Consider the following 22,277-nt stretch of genomic DNA (forward strand, 5'->3'; position numbering starts at 1 on the left):
CTTAACAAAGTGATGGCCATTGAAAGTAACCACAACGAAACCATGCGACGTAGCCGAAATGCAAAACGCAGGAATAGCACGTTCACACGCAAGAGAATTTACTGAGCCTTTGAGGCAAAAAAAGGTAAAATAAACATTAACGCAATACACACTCCGAGGAGACCCGTACCGCGTTTCGTCATATTGATAAGATAACGATAATCAGAGAGAGAGAAAAATGTGATAGTCATTGTGATAGTCGAATTTTAATTTTATTGTTAAGTTAAATAACTAAAACACAATGTCGGACTTATTTGAAGAATTATCTGATGATCAGGAGACGGAAAAACAAAAAGAAGACGGGGACAGTAGTCAAGACGAAGATAACGAAAGTAACGACGAACGGCCAACTAAGCCTCGGTCTTCAGAAGAGAAGAGCCCCTCGATGAAGCAGATGACTATCAGCGAATCATACGATAAAATTTCTCTGTTTTCACCCAGTCACCCAGAAGCGATCAAAATCACAGATTCCATTGGGTGTATGATGTCTATCGATTATCAACCCTTTAGCATTGTAGAGGACCTTGGATTTAAGCAAGTGATCAAAGATTGCGAACCTAGGTACCATATGCGTAGCAGAACTAATTTTTCTCGAAAAGTTGTCCCAAACCATTACATGAAAAATGACATGGCTGAATGTTTCAAAGAAGGACTTGAGTCTCTTTCTTTAACCACTGATAAAGACGGTAAAGTTTTAATTTGACCACCTTGTTTTTATTAGCTCGTGAGGAATTCACGAGACATCCGCTGATTTTCGTTCAAGGTTTAATGACACCTATGACAAATCACCTATTTTGAAATCGCTCTCTCATAGAGGGCACGAGGTTGACAACAACCCTTTAGACGATAGTTATCACTTGCGATAACTCGTTTAAAAAGTTAGAGAATTGCCCCCTTAGTCCTGGAACTCTTCGAAAGGCTCATAAACTCACTGGAGACCATATTTACTTAAAATATTACAGCAAACTGAAAGTGCGCTGTGCTACGCAGGTTTTGAATCAAACTGTAGCAAATGCTATTTAGTCTGAATTTGGAGAAGAAAATTGTGAGACCTTAAATTTTATAAGTATGTTTGATAAATTGTTTCACATTATGAACACTCCCAACTTTCAAGAAGGCTATCACAAGCGAAGCCCAATAAGCGTCCTTTTAAATCTCAGAGTGACCAGCGCCTCGTGACAATTCTTCCATTATGTTAATGTGTGAGAAAATATAACAAATCTCGTCTTAGTGGCTAGAGAAATATTTTTTGGGCTACCTTGAAGAATGGGAGCTTGATATACAGCAACGAGAGGGAAATTTCAAACAAGAAGAAAAATTTTACAATCTCAAGAGACATTGAGCGGTTTGAGACAAACAAGTAACTCTGTTTAACTAGGATTTTTCTTAATTATCATGTAATAAATATAATAATTTCATTTTCAGCCAATGGCATCATAGGGATCCTCAAATTTCTCCTTGGAAAAGCAACACCCTTCATTTTAACTGGTGTTAAAAATTTGTCGTTATATGTCTAAAAAATCAGTTAATATTGTTATAAAAAACGATACACGAAAAAACCTGTTTTATGGGCTTATCTATGATTGTCAGTCTAAAATGTTTTTTAATAGAAATAGATTAGTTTGTTTTACCTATTTGCAAGAAAATTATAACAACGGTGAATGGTGATTGGTTAAACAGAGTTGAAGTCGAAGCTTTTGTAACAGAAAATATAAGAACTCTCGAATTTTACGCGTACCTAAATTCTCAGAAGTCTTTAGCTCGCTTAAAATTAGCCAATGTAATTTAGGTAGCTCCAAAAGAGCCCAATTGTAAGCTACAAATTAGCATATGTAATTTAATTTGTTTAAACCATATTTATAATTAAATCAGTTATACTAGTTTTTAAAATTCGTAGTCATTATTGGATTCCAAATACAATCAGGGAATTTTTCAGTCGTTCCCAAAGCTAGCTCTCCCACTGTGCGCGACGGGCTTTTCGAGAAAGTGAATTAGTCGCCACATACCTGTAATTAGTTTTTTTTCTAAATGAATTGAAAATTACTTTATCCTACAGGTTTTAAGCAAATAATTAATAATTGTGAGATGAAAAGCACTCTAATTTACCAGAAACTGAGATTAGTCCAATGAAAATAAGTTACGCGGTAACTTCAAATATAGTGATAAGGATGATGTTACTTCACACCGCGGTAAAATCATTAAAATAAGAAAATTTGCTAACATTTCTTTGGTTTTAAACAAGTAAGTTCTATTTGACAGATGAAAATCATTCCGATCTCCCAGAAACTGAGATAGATGTGAACAATAAAAAATTATACGGTAACTACAATGATAGTGACCAAAAGGGTGTTGCTTCAAACCTTGGTGAAATCACTAAAGTAAGAAGTAAACTTGCGAACATTTCTTGGTTTTAAGGAATAATTTCTGCGCGTTTTATAAATCAAATTTCTTTACGCCATTCAGTGGTGAATACAAACATATGTTATAGTGATATGTCTCTCAGCCCAGGTTCTAGTGCAGGAAACAATAAAGAAATGACTTCACTTACTGCAGAAATTTATAACTCTATTATTAGTAACTCCATTTTTACACCCTTTCTTTCGAAAATCAAAACCCATTACAATTTCTAGATTTTGGTTTAGTTAATGAGGTAAATTCGGAAAATGGTTTGTATTAGTAATAATGGTTGAACTTTGCGGGTTCTTAAATTTTTGTAATTTAAAAATGTGATGAAGAAACAAAGTATAGTGTGCGAAAACAAATTCCAGAAAATCCAGGAAGAAAACGAAAAACTTAAAAATGAGGTTTGAACACTCTAGTCATTGAATATTTTACTTCAAAGGAAATTATATAGTGTTGATCCATCCTCTGAAGGTATTATATTTTAAACCTAACTTAGAATTTGAAAACACTTTGAGAAACATGTTTAAATTTTCAGTTAGTAAGCCAGTGGCAAAAGAAGAAACTCGCAAAGTTTGACGACGACGAAATCTTTCCCCAAAAACAAGAAACCCCATTTTGGGAGTTGAAGGATGGAAAAATAATTTCACCGAAACAATAGTTGGTGCTCACCATGGTTGGCCAAAAATAAGCAATCAAATCTATTTTTTTCTTTTGGTAGTTTGCTACTTCCTTTTCACTGGTAGTTTGACTAAACCATAAGTAAGATAATAAATTATTATTATGACTAAACTAGGGTGCTCACCTACTACATATACTTGAAAATGAAAACATAAGTGCTACATAATGCTACACAAATTTCTAAATAAACATTGACGTTGTAGGAAAGCCTTGGGTATGGTGTATTTTTGGACCAGAAAACGTAGGAACATGTTTAAGAATCGCTAACTGAATCAATATTAATTAAAAATCTTGCTGTAAGCATTTGGGGAAGCAATGATTTAGCCGAAAGATCTGAGGCGGGCATAGCTTCAAATAAAACAAAAGCAGAGCCACGTCCAAAATTAACACCAAAAAAATTAAATCAGTCAAAGCTAAACTTACAGAACAAAGTAATATACTAAATAATAATCTTAATCTGACGCTAACGTGAACATTCCTACATTCGTTGGCTTTCAATGATAAGAATACAATGTTCAAAGTTAAATAGCCACTTTTTATTATTTAGTGAAATAAAATTTATTAAGATGTCGTTAATTAAAATATAAAATGAAACAAAAACTGACGCTGAGACGACTAGTTTCGTGTTTTATACAAAGGCATCTTCAGTTCTGCTTTAATTTTATATTTAAGTAAAAACTCGCGAATAAAATTTAATTCATTATGAAACAAAAAGTGGTTATTTTAGTTTTAACATTATCATCATACGTTTGTTATCGTCACTTTACATTATCATCATACGTTTGTTATCGTCACTTTACATTATCATCATACGTTTGTTATCGTCACTTTACATTATCATCATACGTTTGTTATCGTCACTTTAATTTCAAGTTTTAATAACAAGACTAGATCGTTATTTAAAGAATGTGCTCGTGTCTACGCAAAATCAAAAGTTGAGGACGAAGGATCGCAAGAAACGGTTGTAAAACTTGTGCCAAGGGCGGAGGAGATAGAAGATTTAAGAAAATCTTTCAAAGGAAAATGAACGTGAAATTAAAAGAAACTTTACGGCGAAATTAATTTTTTTACGATAGTCAATTGAAAAATTTTTATCGTAAATGTGTTCTTTAAAATTTTTACCTGAAAAGTGTTTTTAAAATTTTTACCGAAAACAAATTTAACTATAACGTAAAATGATTAAAATATTTTAAACCCATTAGTGAAATTAATAAAAACAGTCTTTGCAGACAAAGACTTAAAAAAACAAGAGATAAGTTTAAAAATGAATTGCCCACTTCAGGCACACTCCAAGAACACGCTACCTAAATTTGGCCAGACCCTAAATTTGCAAAAATTGTTAAGGAGGCATACGCTAGAAGTAAAACGTCAAAATGATTTTAGGCATCACGTTCCTTAAAATGGCTTAACTAGTATTAAGGTAAACTTCTAACGATTAAAATAATAATACCAATTATATGTATATAATTATTTAAGAAAAACGTCTACTTTTTAAATCGACTCGGAGAGGTTCATTTTGGTTTCCCAACTTGTTGTTTTTTTCGAATCGGGAACTGCTGATAGTAGATACTGACGCCGCAATTAAAAACTTTCTCTCGCCTAACCTATTATATATTAGCCGCGTTTACACGAGACACTTTGAAACCGTTTTAAACCGTTTTGAAATGTACAAAAAATAATATTAAGTTGATAAAATAGGAGATCTTTCACGAGAAAATGGAAATATTTTTTTAAAAAGTGTTAGGCCTTTCCAAAACGGTTGAAAACGGTTCGAAAGTGTCTCATGAAAAAGCGGTTATGGTTGTTTCAATATAGTTTTTAAAGCGATTTTTTTAGAGTCCCCACTTCCCATTTCCCACTGCTAAATAGGGGGTTTTGAATCATTGTTATGGTTTTAAAGATAAGGTGAACAGTTGAACATAGCTCATTAAAAATAACCGAATGAAATTCCTGTAAAGGGGCAGTGATGTTAACTGTAATGTTTTGAATACACGTCCACCACAGAATCAATGCATTGAGCCATATTTTTATACCCTTTAATATTGCATAAATATATGTATAAATCAACAATACAATTGTGGTATGAAACTTCAAATTTTCCTCATGTGAAGATATGGCCACTGGTTTATTGTAATTTCATTTAATTTAATATTTTACACGCTTAGTCTGGCATGCGCTTTTAATTTAATTTAATGTTTTACATGCTTAGTCTGGCATGCGCTTTTATTGTAATTTAATGTTTTACATGCTTAGTCTGGTATGCGCTTTTATTGTAATTTAATGTTTTACATGCTTAGTCTGGCATGCGCTTTTATTGTAATTTAATGTTTTACATGCTTAGTCTGGCATGCGCTTTTATTGTAATTTAATGTTTTACATGCTTAGTCTGGCATGCGCTTTTATTGTAATTTAATTTAAATTAATGTTTTACACGCTTAGTCTGGCATGCGCTTTTATTGTAATTTCATTTAACTTAATGTTTTTCACGCTTAGTCAGGCATGCGCTTTTATTGTAATTTAATGTTTTTATTAAGCATGCTTATGCTATATTTAAAAACGATTACTCTCATTATTTTCTATGGCAAGTTCTTGATTTCATGGTGTGCCTCGTACCTTTATAGTCTGTAGGAGGTTCATGCTTCTCACGTTTCTTGCGTTGCGTAATTGTTAATAAACATCTTTTCACCATTGCAAATTCAGCCTCGTCCTAAATATATGGAGCGAGAATAATAAGCACTCACTTTCTTCACAGGTTCAGTTTACATCATTTTGACCATCGTCCAATCACATAGGTTCATCGAAGATACGCTTAACGTCATCAACTACGAGCTACACTCATTTAACAGATATCTATTTTATTTGGTCGTAAATGTTAATATATTTACGTCCATAAATTAATACATTTCCTTTTCAGCGTTACCAGGCTCTACAGAGAAAGCTTGAGCGATATGGGAACCATCTCTGGTTGTAATGACACATTTTTGGCGCCATCAAGGGCTTGAACTGAACCCTAGTCAGGAGAGTGGAACCATAGACGAATGGACAGAGTGATAGGCTGGACCAATGCCTGAGAATTTGACGTGGCGATTCGCATTGTGTTTTATTTGGATGATGACGTCACATTAGTTAAAGAGACGCATAAGACGCCTTTCGGTTACATTCGCCTCAACATGTAGTCTCAAACCGGGATGGAAACTAAGCTGCTGCGAGTGATAAGTTTACCATTTCTGTGATATTCTACAAAATATGATCATCATTATTTCTTCAGTTCATAATTGAAACAGACCTACTGATAATGTGCTTAAGTTATTGAAGACAGAGGCATTGTGTTGACGCGTTCTTCAACTGTGTCCTCGCGAAGGGTAGTAATTGAGTGTATTACCACAATTAACTGTAACGTCTGCTATGATTCGCCATAATCGCTGTAGGGAAACAGACAATTTCTTTGGCAAACCTGCACAGTGGAAGTTGGTATGGCGATGGCTTCAATGCTGTAAAGGCTACCATGAAACGTGATATGGACATTGCTAGAAGTTAAGTCGTCTCTGAGGTAAGTGGTGTTGGGTTCATGTAGTGATTCAACATAGAACACTGAGGGCTCGTAGTGTAAAGTGTCAAATAAGAAAAGACAGACCTTCACTGTACAATAGTTCCCGTTGATGAGGTTTATTGGCGTGCCACTGTCATCACTACAAAGACGGTAGGTTGCTTAAATTTGTTGCAAGCGTTGTAGATTTCTCAGTCATTGTGTAGAGAGAGTTCTAGTAAGTTGTCTTGTCAAAGCTGAACGTTCTAAATATATAATATTTGGGAAAGGCCAAATTGTGGTTTCCAGTGAAGTACATCGTGATCATTAACAAACTTAGCCGAGATGTGTTTGTGATGCATAAAAAGTAGTCTCGCCAGATCGGCACATACGTCTATAATGAACCATTATTATGGCTGTTGAACAGTGTTGACGCAAACGAGTTCTTTGAATGTTCTCTAAATCATTATCTTCAACCAAGAATGGTTCTACTGCACTGTGAGCCACGTCTCATTATCTAATTAGTGACGCGCGATACGGAAATAATAAGACTCCAAAGTTCTCAACTAATGACCCCGAATATGATTAGTTGTGAGATCAAAACGTTTAGTGTAGCTTTCAACTGAGCACACCATGCAACCTTCCACGAAGAATGGGTCTGTGTGACCGACACAAAATATTTCGGTTTAAGGAGTCGTGAAATGTCCAGGTCAAATTTTTAAGGGTTATTGTAGACGCATTGTGTTGCGTAGTAGAAGCTTTATCTACCGACACAGCTAACTGACAGCGTCCTATACTAACTATTACTGTTAACCGTAGCACGTTTTTATGGAAAGGCGAAACGGGGTGAGACCACGAAGGAGAACTCCTTTAACAAGTTATGGGGAGAGAACTTGCAAAATCTACGAAGCAGTAGACCGGTTCCACAGTTCATGATCAAAATTTCCCACTTGGTGTGAGGCGAAAGTGATAACTGTAACGCCACCCCACTTTCATGATGCTAAATGCTGTGCTTCCACCCAACGTCAGCGTTTACAGCTATCAATGTTTGCCGAATCGTTCGTCCAGCTTGAAGCAGCTTGTTGTGGTCATGGGCTTGTTCTGCTTCAAGTTCGTCATCGGTGTCATCGGTATTTGGTTGCGGATTTAATTCAACTGGTGCAGCTAAAACAAAAACCTTAGATTAAAACTGGTTCTAATCAAATGGAGTCATGAAAGCTGTTGTACCTAATTTAGATTAGTACACACCCTTTACTGACCATGGGGTTAACAGTTAGATTACAGGATGATGCGTAATCTGAGAGAAAAGCGCACGCTTAATGTATCATAGCTCAGGTCGGATAGGACCCCAAAAAGGGGGAGGAATCGCCGGACTCAACACTAAGGGCTACAGATGAAGCAATTCCTATTGAATCCTACTCTTTCTTCCCCATTTTTGGCGACCCATCCAACCTGAGATGTGACACATTAAGCGTGCCGGTTTCTCTCAGATTACGCATACTCCCCCATCATCCTAACCATAATGATGTACATATATCCATGCACATGAATAAATTTAACATTCAACATATATAACTATAATTTACCTTGCTCCCTAGGCATTGGCTCATCCAAACAGAAGTTGTGTAAGATGCAGCAAGCATAAATTATGTCAGTGACCGTTCTAGGGTTATAGCAAAGGGCACCTCCTGATATGTCTAGGCATCTCCAAAATGCCATTGACGGGTTCAATAACCTAAATATTAATAACAATTCATTGACTAAGTTAATACAGCAACACTAGCTTTGATTATGTCAGGTATCAACGTGACCAATTGTTTAAAATATTTTTGAAAATATCACAAGTGACAACTATCACTTAAATAGTTAATGTCAGTCAATAGCTATCACTTGCGTAATTGGTCAGAAAATTGGCCAGAATGGTCTATGTTATTTATCAATTACAGAACTAATCAAAATGCAATTACCTGACATACGACGCTGATTATAGCGTTGTTCATTTGGTGTTTCAGGGTGGAGTATGGGTGTCATTAGGAATGGCTGTAACGGGTAACCACTATCGCCCAAAAGATACCCTTGTGGCATTGTTCCAGCCTTAAAACGTCCAAATATGTCGCTGAAACGCCAAATAATTGAGTCATGCGTCCCACCAGCATGTTTTGCCACAACATCGGTGATACGCATTTCATTATCGCAAATCTGGTACAGAAAAGGACTGTCAGTATGCACATTGTCATTCAAGGTGGACACCATTTACCAATTGGACATTAAGGGAGTAATTTCCTTTCCTATCCATGTGGGCATTTGGTTCAACAACTGGTAGTTTGATTAGCACATGAGTGCAATCAATTGCACCCAAAACATCTGGGAAAAAGCACTTGGCTCTAAATGATGCCTGTAAAAACCATAGGAGATACTTAATTTTCAATTTTGTCTCTATGTTCAAGAAAAATGGAACTCTGAATTGAAGTTAAAATTTTTGGCTCCATAAAAACTTTCTTGCAAACTTAACTCGGCATGATGAATGTAACGCTAAAAACCCCATTTAAAATGCATGAAAGTACATAAGCAAATATCACCAAATCTAAACCAAATCACATTTCCGAAAAAACATTTTGATTGCCTCTGACCAATTCGCGGTTGTTTAACATGAATATCAACATAGTTTTCAAACAAATGTCTAATAAAGGAGACATATACCCGATATATTCAGAGCTTTATGCTGGGGGAGAAGCTACGATCGAAGAATACTTTAAACGGTGCTTCTGATTTTTATACAAAAGTATAGTTGAAACCCCGCATGCCCGCCAAAACCGTGCTAACACTTTGGAAGGTTTCTCGTATCACATAATACCAACCCATACCGCAGCCACTTCAGCTTCACCAGTCGGAAAGTTTACGAGCTCCTTCATGGAAACAACGATTGCCTCGGTAACATTCTTTATGGCTCGGCTCACAGATGGCTAACTCATGCCGTGCTCGTAGTTACTGGCGAGCGCATGCAGAAAGCTATCGGAACCATAAAATAGAAGGGTCACATGAACTTGGTTCTCCACCTTCAAAACATATTCTAGGAGAGCGATAGCTCTCTTAGATAAGACTTCATACCGACTTTAATGTATAAGGATGGTTTTTTGATTGGTTATAACTTTTTTTGTATCGTATTAACTGCTTTGAAAAATTTCCACAGAACTACAATTCGGGCCCTCAATATGTGGTTAAAATTTCAAGAAGATCCACTCATTAGTTTATTGTATAAAAAATAAAGTTGCTAAGGGTGGTTTTCATTTCCATAAAATAAATCAGCCCTTTTGGTGAAAAAGTTAAATTTTCCCATAGAAATAACAGGAGTTTTTTTCAAATTTAGCCATTTTGTCGCCACCCTTTTGAAATGAAATATTCGTTTGTTACGTTTGGGAACGGTTTTATATCAAAATTTAAACCTTTTTCTAGGACCATTTTTAAGGTTTTTGAGAAAAATTAATTTTAAGTATGTTTAATTTTAAATTTTAAAAACTACCCCAATCTGCGATATTTTAGCATGGATACGCTGTTTTATTGGTAAATATCAGCGCGACCAATATTGGCCTTTTTTACGTATAGTTGCGTCATAATAATCCGATGGTTTTTTCTTAATGCCTTGTGGTTGAAATGGCCTATCGATAGTGAGATAAGACTGCTTTAATATTGCCGCCGTGACAAATTACCCCGTTTGTGGCCGCCATTTTTTTAAGGGGAAAAAAATTTGAGAGTGGGTACTTTTTCGTTGCCATTTTCATGTTTTTTGAGGATTTGCTCATGGATGGATTTTAAATATAATATAAAGTAGGTTTCAAGCTTTAATATAAGCCTAATATCATAATTTTCCACCTTTTTATTGTCCCACAATCTATTTCTAAACTTAGCACTTTCTTTAAGGCGGTGAAATTGCGCTAAGCCTTGGCTTACCGTTAATTTTTGCCATTTATAAAAATGTTTACCTCTTGTTGTTACTTCGCCTTCTCGTATCGTCGTATTTTTAAAGTTTAGACTTTGAAAGTAGTGCTTAGTTTTCTTAAATATTACTTAATTGTATAAAATTTCAATATTATAATTGCCTAAAACGTCCGTATTAACGAATTCAATGTTTTTTGTTGAAGGGACGCGCCTTGCATTTGAATTTCGTTCCCTCGAAACTACCCCCTTTAAGAGACCGGCCGCCGGAGGCTTTTTCTTTTACGCCCTCTCGGTCGCTCGTTCAGCCCCGAAAACAGCTGTAGTGACTCTGTTATTTACCAAAAATGTATGCGGTCAGTGTGTTGTTTTTGCATTTTAATGCTTCTAATCGTGATGAACGTCGAGGTTTACGAATCCAACGTGTGGTGCGTAATGAAAACCAAGGGTGGATGCTATATGATCTAATGATCTATGATTTAAAAGGAATTTGACGGCGACAGTCATGCAAAAACGTTATTAGGCCTTGCCAAAAGTTGACTAAGCTATAGTGAGCCTTCGTCAGTCATTGATATAAGAAATTGACACTCGGATATCCTCGGACTAGGAGATGGTTATAAAGTTACTAACTCTCGATTTTGGAGGTAGATACTGTCTAGTGACACTTAAAGTAACGATTTAATCTTATAAACAGACTAACATCATAAGCCCATATCGTAAATTCACCGATGTTGATATCTAAGCTTACTTGAAATACCAATACCAATTTTTTTAACTCCATGAATCTTAAATATCAACATCAAAAATCATCTACTGAAAGAGATATCTACTTATATTCCATTCAAATTTCTCGCAACATTTCAAATTAACGAATAGAAATGTGCAAATGAAGTTCAAACTGATTAATTGGGCAAATTGCTATATTGGTCACCATTACCGATCAGGGCCGAATTAACAATATTTTGGGCCCTAGGCAAGGCCTTAGTTCCGGGCCCCCAACAGACCACAGTTTAAGAGAATCTAAGAGACATACTATCTTTTATATCTTTAATTGACTTAAAACTTAACTGCATATTTAAATTTCTTTTTGAACTCAATAGTTAAATTTCTTTCTTTCTAACTCAAGAAATTTATCAATTATCTCTTCATAGTCTATGAAGTCGTTTAGTAAATCCTATTCAATATATATCAAAGATAAAGAACTTAATTTTTCATGGGCTAATGTGGCTATTAAGTAGTTTTTCACTCTTTTTAAAGCTGAAAAGGATCTTTCGCCACTTGCATTGCAAACACAAGTAAATTCTCAAATTAATTTCAAAGTTTCGAAAAGTAGAAATGACATTATTGGTACGAATGAGGGAATGAAATAATTCTGGGTTTTTGCTTTCTTCATTATTCACGAAATCCTTGAAATGTAGCAGTTCGTTTTCAAGCTCTTCAAAGTTAAATCATTGCAATACGTTTCTGCCAATTCTTGGAAAGCTCCAGAGAAAGATTCATTGGGGGCATTAATGTTAAAAATAGGTTTGATCTTTTCATCAGTGTCCTTGTTAACTTCAGATTGTTTTTTTTTAGTATTTGTCATTAGATTGTCACATAAAACGTAAAACACTCAGTGTGTTATCATCGTTTTTAGCCACATCGTATGATGTACATCTACGATGAGGCTCTTAGTCTGGCCTGCCCTTTTGTACTCGTACTCGTACTAGTAATAGTACCAGTAGACGTGAAAGAGTAGCGCGTTTGGGAGTATAGAATTTTCGTTCGTCATTTAAGGGAGAGTGAATGGGACAGATTTGAGATGTGATTTTTACGTTCGTGTATTTTAAGAGGATGGGGATTATAATAGTAACTTTAAGCATTGCATTTAATTGCACCAGTAAGGTTAAGCATTTTGAATTGTGTTTTACGACTGCTCGACATATTTAATGCGAGATAGAGGATTATGGTGTTTCCTTAATCAAAATGGAAGGTTTAATACTCCCTTTAAAATCCCTGTCATCCGTCGACAGTAAAGGTTTCACGCTTTCAATCCCGCTCCCCTATTTCAAAATTCAAAGAAATCGAAGGGAATTTTTAAAAACCAAAAGGAAGTATATTCCGACGTTATATTTAGAAATGGTTTAAGGTGATGTTTATTATTAGAAGTTACGTGTATTTCACCACAATTCGCGAAGAATTTTAAAAGGAAGTACTAGCTTATGGCCCTAAATATTACAATTATAACGTAATATTTATTGAAGTAAGGATTCAGGGTTATTATTTTTGTTAGGGCATCACCCTCATTTTCTCGACTCCTTTAATTGGGCATTTATGGATATTTCGTTTAACCACTGTTAAAGAATGTATAAGCCTTTACCTGCCTTTCTTCATTTGTTGTTTATGGGGGTGGGGTTAGGTGTTAGACGTCTTACAAGAGGGGTTAAGATGCAAGACAAACACCTACCTCTTTTCACTTATGATTCAACCTCGCTAACGCTAGACAAGATGTTAGAATGCAGTCAGTTGTAGAGAGTTAAGGCCTTTTAACGGGAGCGAGGGGCTTATAAAATTTCTGAATCAAAAGTGACCGCGTTTGATGGTTTGTGTCAATTAAGAGTCAAAATAGTTTCTAATCCAATTTTTAATATTCAACACAATATTCAATCTTATTCATAAATTTTCACAAACTTTTATAGGGGTTAAAATAAAGTAATTAAACAAAAAATCTAACTTATATCTAAGGGAGGTTCATACTTTAAAACCTCTATGGAATGTCTCCTTTAAATTTCAAATTTAGGGGTGTTTGGGTTAAAATCGTGCAGTTATGCACTAAAACAAAAACTGATTTATGTGTGAAGAACGTTGAAGGTAGCAAATTCACTACCCATCCTCGCATACTTTATTGAGAAACGTCGTCTGCTAATATTTTAACTCCACCCACAAATTCTGTATATCTCTATTTTCGTGGTTAAATATACAAAGAAAGAAAAACTAGATGCTTAAAAAAGAAACATCAATTATTAATATTCTTAACTTTAAATCTTAATTCCACTAAATCGGGAGTTATATAGCATTGTTATCCACTTTGCTTTTTTACCACTGGCGCAATTTCGGAAAAAAATATTTAACCACGAAAATAGAGATAAGAATGACATTTTCGATCTTTAGAAGTCGCTATATACAGAATTTGTAGGTGGAGTCAAAATATATGCAGACGAAGTTTCTCAATAAAGTATGCGAGGATGGTACCAGAGGCTAAAGCTATGATCCCACGTTCTTAGCACATAAATCCGTTTTTGACTAAAATAATAATGTTCAAAAATAGAAAGTTAAGATTTAAAAAAAAATGAATCAATCCGTCAACCATAATCTAAGTTCTTTAACCATAGTTTCAAGTCAGTTTATCAAGTTGCTCCTCTTCCATATTCTCCTTAAGGGTTAAGGGTTCTTTTTTCTTCTTTCTCGAGTTAAGAGATAATTATGAATTTTTTCTTTTCTCGCGATTTAAGGGTTAATTATTATTATTCTTCTAATATTTCGCGCACTCGCGCTCCTTCTCTTCTTTTTAGGGGTTAAAAAAATATCTCCGAGTTTTCTCTGAAAAATTAAGGATTAAAATTGATTAAAAATAAAGTTATCAAAATGAATAAAATAAAATCTCCGATTCTGTTCCGAAAAATTAGGGATTCAAATTGATGAAAAATAAAGGTATCAAAATTAATAAAATAAAAGTTTCGATATAAAATTTTCTCCGTACGTCTTTGGATTTCTTAAGGGTGAGCCGACAGGGTTTCGTTTAGACAGTTCAGGTATCGACTGAGGGTGGGACAGGAGGGACTTCGTATATATAACTTCTAGTTTTCGCGAAGATCTCTGGACAATGACGTTTTTTGATTGACTTCGGTTTGGCGAATAGTGGACCATATTTGTGACGTAGCCGGGCGGATTCATGTTATCAGCGAATAGACATAACTTTTAAATCTGGGACCAAATTGGGATTGGTCAGTTTAAGGGTTAAAAAAATGTTCTAGAAGTTTCTCGGGCCCCTCAGATATCCGGGCCCTAGGCAATTGCCTAACTTGCCTAGTGGTTAATCCGGCCCTGTTACCGATCACAGATAGATTTGCGCCCTTCAGTAGTGTTTATTATGCTTGTGAAATGGTAAGCGAAATCTGTGATTAAAATTTAAAATAGACATGAGCAAAAACAGCTATATTTATATCAACTCGATTACCGAATATCTAAATTTGACTAAAATTAACAAAATATTCTATTCAGGGTTAAAAATCTTGTTTGAAGCAGCAAGCCATCTAATCCTTATTTACCTTCTTTTGAAAAAAAAATAATAGGTTGATACCTCTTTCAGTAGATGATTCATTGATATTTCAGTTTCATTGAGTTTAAATAAAATTAGTTCCACCATTGGTTGATTTTCAATATTGACCAATCGATAATCCCAAATTTTAATAACTAAATCACAAAAACCGGTTCAAAACCATATTAGTTTTGAAATGATTAAATTATAATTTTAAACATATATACTAGTGAATTCCTCGTAGTCGTAGGTAATTAGTTTATTTCCTTAGTGAAATTAAAATTAATGCTGAATATTATATACACAAAGTAAATAATAAATTAACTTCTAAAATTTAAATGTAAAGTGTGTGCATTATTTCCCAATTAATAAAAGATATCCACCTATTTTCATTCAAATTAATTACTAATTTGTGGATAATGGATAGAAAATGTCGAGCTCTAATTGCGATATAGCTAAAATCAATCCCACTGGCTATTTATAATACAATATAACCTTTGCCCTATGTTTACTGTTTTGAATTTTATTTGTAAAATTTAAAACATAAAATAGTATTAAAATTTTTTTAATTAAATAATTATTAATAAATTTCAATAAAATAAATTCTGGTTAAATACATAACACTACTTTTTATTAATTTTCTGAAATTATCAGAACTAAATATCAAAGACACATATTTAATTGCTCTCATTTCGACACAACTGCAACCGTATAGATTTATTCATTTAATAACATTTCTCATTTCTAATTATTTAAATTCAAAGGGCTGTATTAACTTTTAAAGGGGAAAACCCAGCTGACTTAGAAGTAAAAAAATAACAGGCTGCCAGGCTGTCTCTTACACAACAGAGTTGGCCATTCTCGCTTATGAGAAATGAATCCTTGTCATATGCATCTCTGGACTTTAGGAGCTCCAGGACTCCCAACTGAAGCAGGGTGGGAAATAGGGATTTTTTTAAAACTAGACATTGGGCCAGCGACCCCCTCCCCTGCCCTGGAATAAATGAACTGGTCCATGACCATTGACCAGGGCGCGGCGTCTGCTAAACTAAAGAAGTGGGTAATTAAAATAGTTGAGATAATGTCTGGACCCTGCTCCCCCTCCGATTTAATTTTTAAACTGGTCATTTTCCCTGTGCCACCGCCTTATTTACAACGCTGAACTGAAGATTTCTTTTGACCGGACCATAGCCTACTCGATCACGCGCAACACGTCGCAAGCTGCTTGCTATAGCGCGAGTCAGGGTGGGAAATAAGGATTTTTTAAACTGGACATTAGGCCAGGGGTACGTTCAGTAACCCTCTTTGATGGCAGCGCTTACTAAGCGATGTGAGATTTTTCCTACTGTACGCTTTTTCGCGTTTCCGGTTTTGACGTCATGATGCTCAGCGCTTGCCCATCAAAAAAACCATCTAATCGATATGGTTTTTTTGATGGCGCGACGTAGCGTTTGACTGATGAACACTTGACAGACGAAAAGTTGGCGCGGGATTTAAAAATTAAATTCCAATAATGCTATTCCTACAGTAATTGTATTAGTTTTCATTTCAAAATTACTTCTACCATTCAAATAGACATAATTTTCTTAAACAATTTCATTATTTGTAAGCTCGTTTATACTTAAAAAAGAGCCATTTGCGCTTCGTAACGTTTTGAGGGCCGGTAAGACGTTTCCCCAACTCCATTTTCTAAACCAGCGCTAACTGGTGTCACTTTTCCGTTCAACAGCCTTTTACGTCACTGTGACGTCTCGAGCCCATCAACCACACATCAAGAAAACAGCGATTTCCTTGAGATTTTCGTTACTGAACGTACCCCTACTCCCAGAGACCCTCCTGACTTGGATTAAATAAACTGGTCCGTGACCATTGGCCAGAGCACGTCGTCTGCTAAGCTAAATAAGTGGATAATTAAAATATTAGAATTTTAATGTGTGGACTCTGGTTACCCTTGAATTTTTTAGTAGTCTCGTGGACCACTGACCCCCCTCCGATTTAATTTTTGAACTGTACCAGGCAATTTTTAAACTCGCCATTTGCCCTGTGTTACCGCCTTATTTCCCACGCTGGCGCGAGTTGCTTTGCGTTGTCGAGTGCGTGATGGAGCGGGCTATGCCTGGAGTCCCAACCCCCGTTACTTACTACCAAAATACCCACTAGCATAGCCCACTCGATCACGCTCTCTTTTCCCCGGCTACATATTTTGAAGAGGGCACTTTTTAGGCGTATTAACAATCTTGGATCACCTTTGTGGACTTTTAGGGTAGCCCTTATAAATTGAGTCGGTATTGCCCTGACTATATTGTGTTTAAGATTTATAAGCTTAATATCAAACAGACGTTAGTTAATGCTACAAAAAAGTTTGAAATTGATAATCTCGGATCGTCTTTGAGAAGTTTTAAGGATATCATATTGGGTTTATGAAAAGTTTGAGCTAAAGGTTAAACAGGCATAAATCAGCGTTTTAAAAAATTGTGTAAAACTGTCAATTTGGTCCTATTTGTGGAATTTTTAGGGGAGCGCCTCGCGTTTCAATAAAGGGTTGTAAAAAATTGTATAGATAGTTTTCACACATGGAGGATTCATACCATTTACACCAGGAGGCCGGGCTATCTGGAGGACAAAACCCGTCTGCTTTTGTCCTCCAGATAGCCCGGCTTCCTGGTGTAAATGGTATGAATCCTCCATGTGTGAAAACTATCTATTATGTTAATTACAATAAGAATACAAACTTTCAATGAGTTACGTTTTTATTTTTTGGAGTATCATTATAAATAAATGACTGATTGAGCTAAATTTACGGTCCCCTTTTTATATGTTTCTGATTAGTGTAGATTTTGAAAATGTAAAACAGTTTCTTAACAATCTTAATTAAAATGAAGACTGAAGGAGCAGATATTAATCAAAAATGTCTTGATTAGAATCAAGTCCTAAAAAGTATCGATAAGACTGAGGTTATCACTTGTCTGAAGGATCAGATATTAATTTTTCTTTTTAATTGAAACTTAAAGGCATGCTTAAGAAAAAACAACGTTAGAGAATAGTAAGCCTCGATACCCGCGGGCAGCGCAGGGGGGATGAATTTTTTTTCCCCCATGGTTTATACCCGCGAAGGGGGGGACGAATTTTTGCCCCCATGCCTCCATCCCCGGAGGGGGGTTGGTGTGTCTCCCCCTCACCTCCTCCACCTGAAGGGTGGAGGTTGTTCTTGAGTGTATGCTCTCTCTTTGCGCTAAGTCCCCTTTTTTTTTATTCTGACTTTCACTTTCTCTTTACCCAGCCCGATACCCGCAAGAGCGCTGTGAAGGCTGGAGAGTTTTTTTTCTCTCTCTTGGTTCCCTCCTGACTTTCACCGTCTCTTTCCCTTTGACCATCTCTTTATTTTTACGCTTGCGAATGTACTAGCGACGAGCGGCGCGAGAGCGCTGTGAAGGAGAGTTTTTTTTTCCTCTCTCTTGGTTTCCTCTCTCCGTTACATGCGCAAGGCGGGGGAATGCATGTACAAGCCTAGCTGCGCTCGTTTTCTCTCCGAATAGCACTGAAATGTTATAGGAATATATCTCTCGGGTTCCTCTTCTCCGTTACGCGTGCAAAGCGGGGGAATGCCTGTACAAGCCTAGGAATTTCTATCCCAACGTTTTTTTAATTTTACACGGAATTTTAATTCCGGTAATATTTTTTTTTTTTACTTTTGCAATATGTATAAATCAAGAGGCGTTAAATACTTTATCCATGTTTTATTTGTCTATATATAATTTTAAATATTTTATCCATGTTTTATTTGTATATATATATATAATTTTAAATATTTTATCCATGTTTTATTTGTATATATATATATAATTTTAAATAGAAAAAAATTGAAAGATTAAAGGCCTGTTTGTAAATGAACATCATTTGCTACAGCTATGAGGAAACGCTTTTGCCTAAACCGGTCTAGGACTCCCTCATTGGGGGTACCCGCTCTCCCCTTGAAATAGTCGGTGATAGCGGCATTGAGACTAAAAATAGAAAGAAAAGATATTAGGGATCCATCTTTAAAAAAATAATGCTAATTAACTTACGAGCCCGAGAGAGACGTGTTAACGTAAACCGGCATAGGGTTTCCGGGAGTGGGTGTTATGTCAACGAATGGTATGAGTCGAGAACTCAACTCCCGGAAGACAACGTCGTCCTCGCGGAGATCAAAACCATGTCCGAGATTCTCCGCGCGAATCCTCACTAAGTCCTTATGGACATCAGCAAGGATCCTATAAAAAATGTTTGAATATAGCCATTAAAGTTTTAAAAAATATAGAGACTTTACCTGAAGAGGCTGCAATCATTTGGCAGATGTTCATTTACTCTCGGCGGGTTTTCCTGGGGTTGATGTGGGGGTGGCTGACGCTGTTGATGTGGGGGTGGCTGACGTTGTTGCCACTCGTAAAAATTTTGTCTCGGGTCCTCCTCGTCGTCCGTGTACAAAAGAACATCGTCAATATGACTGTACGCCCTAATAAGTTCAAAAGTTAGTCTTTCCACGATTTCAGAAAAAAAACAGTATGCTCACATGATAATGGTGGATGATGTTCTGGCCGAAGCTAAAGCGAGAATGATTTTAGTATTGGGAAAATCTCCGTATATATAGTATGGAGGGGGACCGTTGAAACCCAGACACTCTTTACCCCCCCCCCCCTTATAATACAAAAACGGTTTCTTACCTTTGGGGGCTAGGGGCGGGAAATTGAATAGCCCCCCGAGACGCGGATATTTATGTTATCGAAAAAGCCCTAGATCTACCATCTGTTGGGCGAGCACCCCGTAGGCGACTTTGTCGAGGAACAGTTTCGCCCGACGTATGTCGTGCTCGGTTGCTCTCCGAACGGACGCGGCGTCAATCACGCCGTCAGCATCAACCTCCCCTTCGGATTCCCTGTATATTCGGGCTCTCCTTTTAAAAAACTTTAAGATGGCCGTATTGAGACTGTAAAGAAAAAAGAAATTAGAAATGGTCTTAAAAAAGAAAAAAACTATATAACTTACAAGCCGGAATAACAGTTAGCTATGTTTAAGGGCTGTTCCTCGACTAGGGGTGCCCCCTCTAGGGGCTCTACAGGGAATACCATGAAACCCAATAGGGTTTGACCCAGGGCTTCGATAACATAATTTGTCTCGACCGAGTACACTTGTTCGATGGCCGGGCGTACTTCGTTGTTGGCAAGCCATTCTTCTTCCTCGGCCTCCTGACGGATCTGGGCTAAGATCCTGATCAAATTTTATGGAGGAAATATAGCTACTAAAAAATAGGAGAAAACATGGAATGTTTACCGTTGGATGTTGCAATCCAATGGCGTAGGATCTTCATCATCCTCATCCAATTCCTCATCCAATTCCTCATTCTCCCATTCCTCCTCCCCTCCCTCCTCCCCTCCTTCCACCACCACTTCCTCTAGTTCAGCTAGAGGAAAAGGTTCTTCTTCCAAAGGTTCATCTTGGACAGGTGGGTTTAGGAATTCAAATACCTCATTCCCAAACGGTAAAGGGTTGGGTGCCCTAAATAACCAAAAAACTTATTCTATGGTTTCAGGAGAAAAAACATTATACTCACATGTTGAAAGTTTGGTGCAGGATTTAGTCTTAGTAGTAGTGGTTCGTCAGTGTTTAGGCTGAGAGTGATTTTTGTATTGGGTAAATTGCCGTATTTATAGAAACCATGGAGAAACCGGGGGGTTCTTTTAGTCTCCGACGCTCTTTCTATATACCCCAATACAAAAACCTTATGATCTTTCCAATATTCAAAAGTTGTTATTGAAGCAAACGAGACCCCAAAATAATACAAGTCTAGACCACCTCACATATCTAAAAAAAAACAAGAATTTGACCCCGAGTTCAAATGATTTCTAACGATAATAACACATTCCTAGCCGATTTCCATGTACCCTAGCTTTCAATACATTAATAAAAACAAGTCTAGACGCGGTCACATTCCTAAAAAAAACAAGAATTTGACCCCGAGTTCAAATGATTTCTAACGATAATAATAACACCGATTTCCATGTACCCTAGCCGCATGTCTTTCAATAAATTAATAAATAATACAAGTCTAGACCATCTCACATATCTAAAAAAACAGAATTTTGACCCCGAGTTCAAATGATTTCTAACGATAATAATAACACCGATTTCCATGTACCCTAGCCGCATGTCTTTCAATACATTAATAAAAACAAGTCTAGACGCTGTCACAAAAAAACAAGAATTTGACCCCGAGTTCAAATGATTTCTAACGATAATAACACAATCCTAGCCGATTTCTTTGTAGACTAGTTAATGTTGTCCACAATGCTTTAGAAACGTCTTGTTATGGTCCTATAAATATATATGCCTATCCAGATCAAATGACAAAAATTACGTTTTAAAAAATTTATTTCAATACAAATTTACACCAGGCCAAAAAGATTGACAACGCTTATACGTTTCTTTAAATAAGAAGTTTGAGACATTAATATATTAAATATATTATACGATTGAAAATCAAAACTTATTCCGCGTTCCTTTAATCTACTTTCAAAAGCCATTAATATTTTATACGGTGAAACGTACGAGCCAAAATATGATAGTACACGATCAAAATTAATATGATCTTCAATTTCTTCGAAAGAAAAGAATTCACCGTAACCTATGTGTAATATTTTATATATGGTAATAAGTTCAGCGCAGATCAAATCACCAAGTAATAAATACACCTGTTCGTTCGATACAAGCTTTTTCACATGTTCATTAATATATGGCATTAATCGATTTAACTCGCTTGCTTCTGAAGCGTTCAATGTGAAGTCGATACTGTCTCCACCCCTGATATTCGTTTCCAGCTTTAGATTGTTAAAGGTTGCGTGTGCTGATGTCGAAGATAATGGAGTATCGGCTAAAATAGCGTCGTATGATGTGGGTTCTTGGCAACTTGTCCATCCGCTAAGCGGACCAATTTTGGATGCAAAAGCTTGCCAGGTGTCAACATCAAAGCGAAACGTGGACAAATCTGGTTCTTTCTGGCATATTCTAATCTCTATATTGAGATCAGACGTGAATCCGAAAGATAGAAATACTTCTCCCAAATGAAATCTCGAATTGATTTTACGAGGTTTGGACGGGAGTTTTCGTTTACGAAAATTATCAACTTCCATTCTTATCTTAAAAAAAGCAACCGTTGCTATTATACCAAGCGAGCGCCCAAAACTGTTACGCAAAAATTCTACTTACAATTCAAGCGACCTTCTTATTCGACTGTCAAAATCAAAGTGAGCCCTAACATGGCTTATGTCTTCATTCTTTAGAGGGGGGAGAAAGGGGGGTTAGTTCTAGTTCTAGTTAAAGGTTGGCTTCTTTCATATAGGGTAAACATGTCTGGGCAAAGATTTGTTC

The 22,277-nt window shown here is 36.2% G+C and overlaps 1 protein-coding gene and 1 long non-coding RNA gene across 3 annotated transcripts; both read right to left on the reverse strand.

Annotated features, from left to right (window-relative positions):
• Positions 1 to 18,757: 18,757 nt before the first annotated feature.
• Positions 18,758 to 20,780, reverse strand: LOC149583083 (uncharacterized). Of its 2 annotated transcripts, XM_089864084.1 has the most exons (6): positions 20,464 to 20,780; positions 20,184 to 20,408; positions 19,899 to 20,120; positions 19,577 to 19,839; positions 19,426 to 19,456; positions 19,268 to 19,368 (listed from the first exon to the last, which is right to left on the reverse strand). In XM_089864084.1, coding segments are annotated over exons 1-4 (657 nt in total). In that variant the 5' UTR covers positions 20,466 to 20,780; the 3' UTR covers positions 19,268 to 19,368; positions 19,426 to 19,456; positions 19,577 to 19,631. The 2 variants fall into 2 exon arrangements, with proteins under 2 accessions (XP_089720209.1, XP_089720210.1); XM_089864083.1 differs by having other exon boundaries at positions 18,758 to 19,456.
• Positions 20,781 to 21,263: 483 nt separating this feature from the next.
• On the reverse strand, positions 21,264 to 22,241 carry LOC149583084 (uncharacterized). The gene is made up of 2 exons (XR_016380577.1): positions 22,116 to 22,241; positions 21,264 to 22,045 (listed from the first exon to the last, which is right to left on the reverse strand). It is a non-coding gene; the product is annotated as an uncharacterized LOC149583084 (long non-coding RNA).
• Between the last annotated feature and the right edge of the window lie 36 nt (positions 22,242 to 22,277).

The sequence above is a fragment of the Phalangium opilio genome, unplaced genomic scaffold (assembly GCF_054372755.1).
Source record: "Phalangium opilio isolate 3A_F unplaced genomic scaffold, DU_Popi_V2 ptg001662l_1, whole genome shotgun sequence".
NCBI classification, from domain to species: Eukaryota; Metazoa; Arthropoda; class Arachnida; order Opiliones; family Phalangiidae; genus Phalangium; species Phalangium opilio.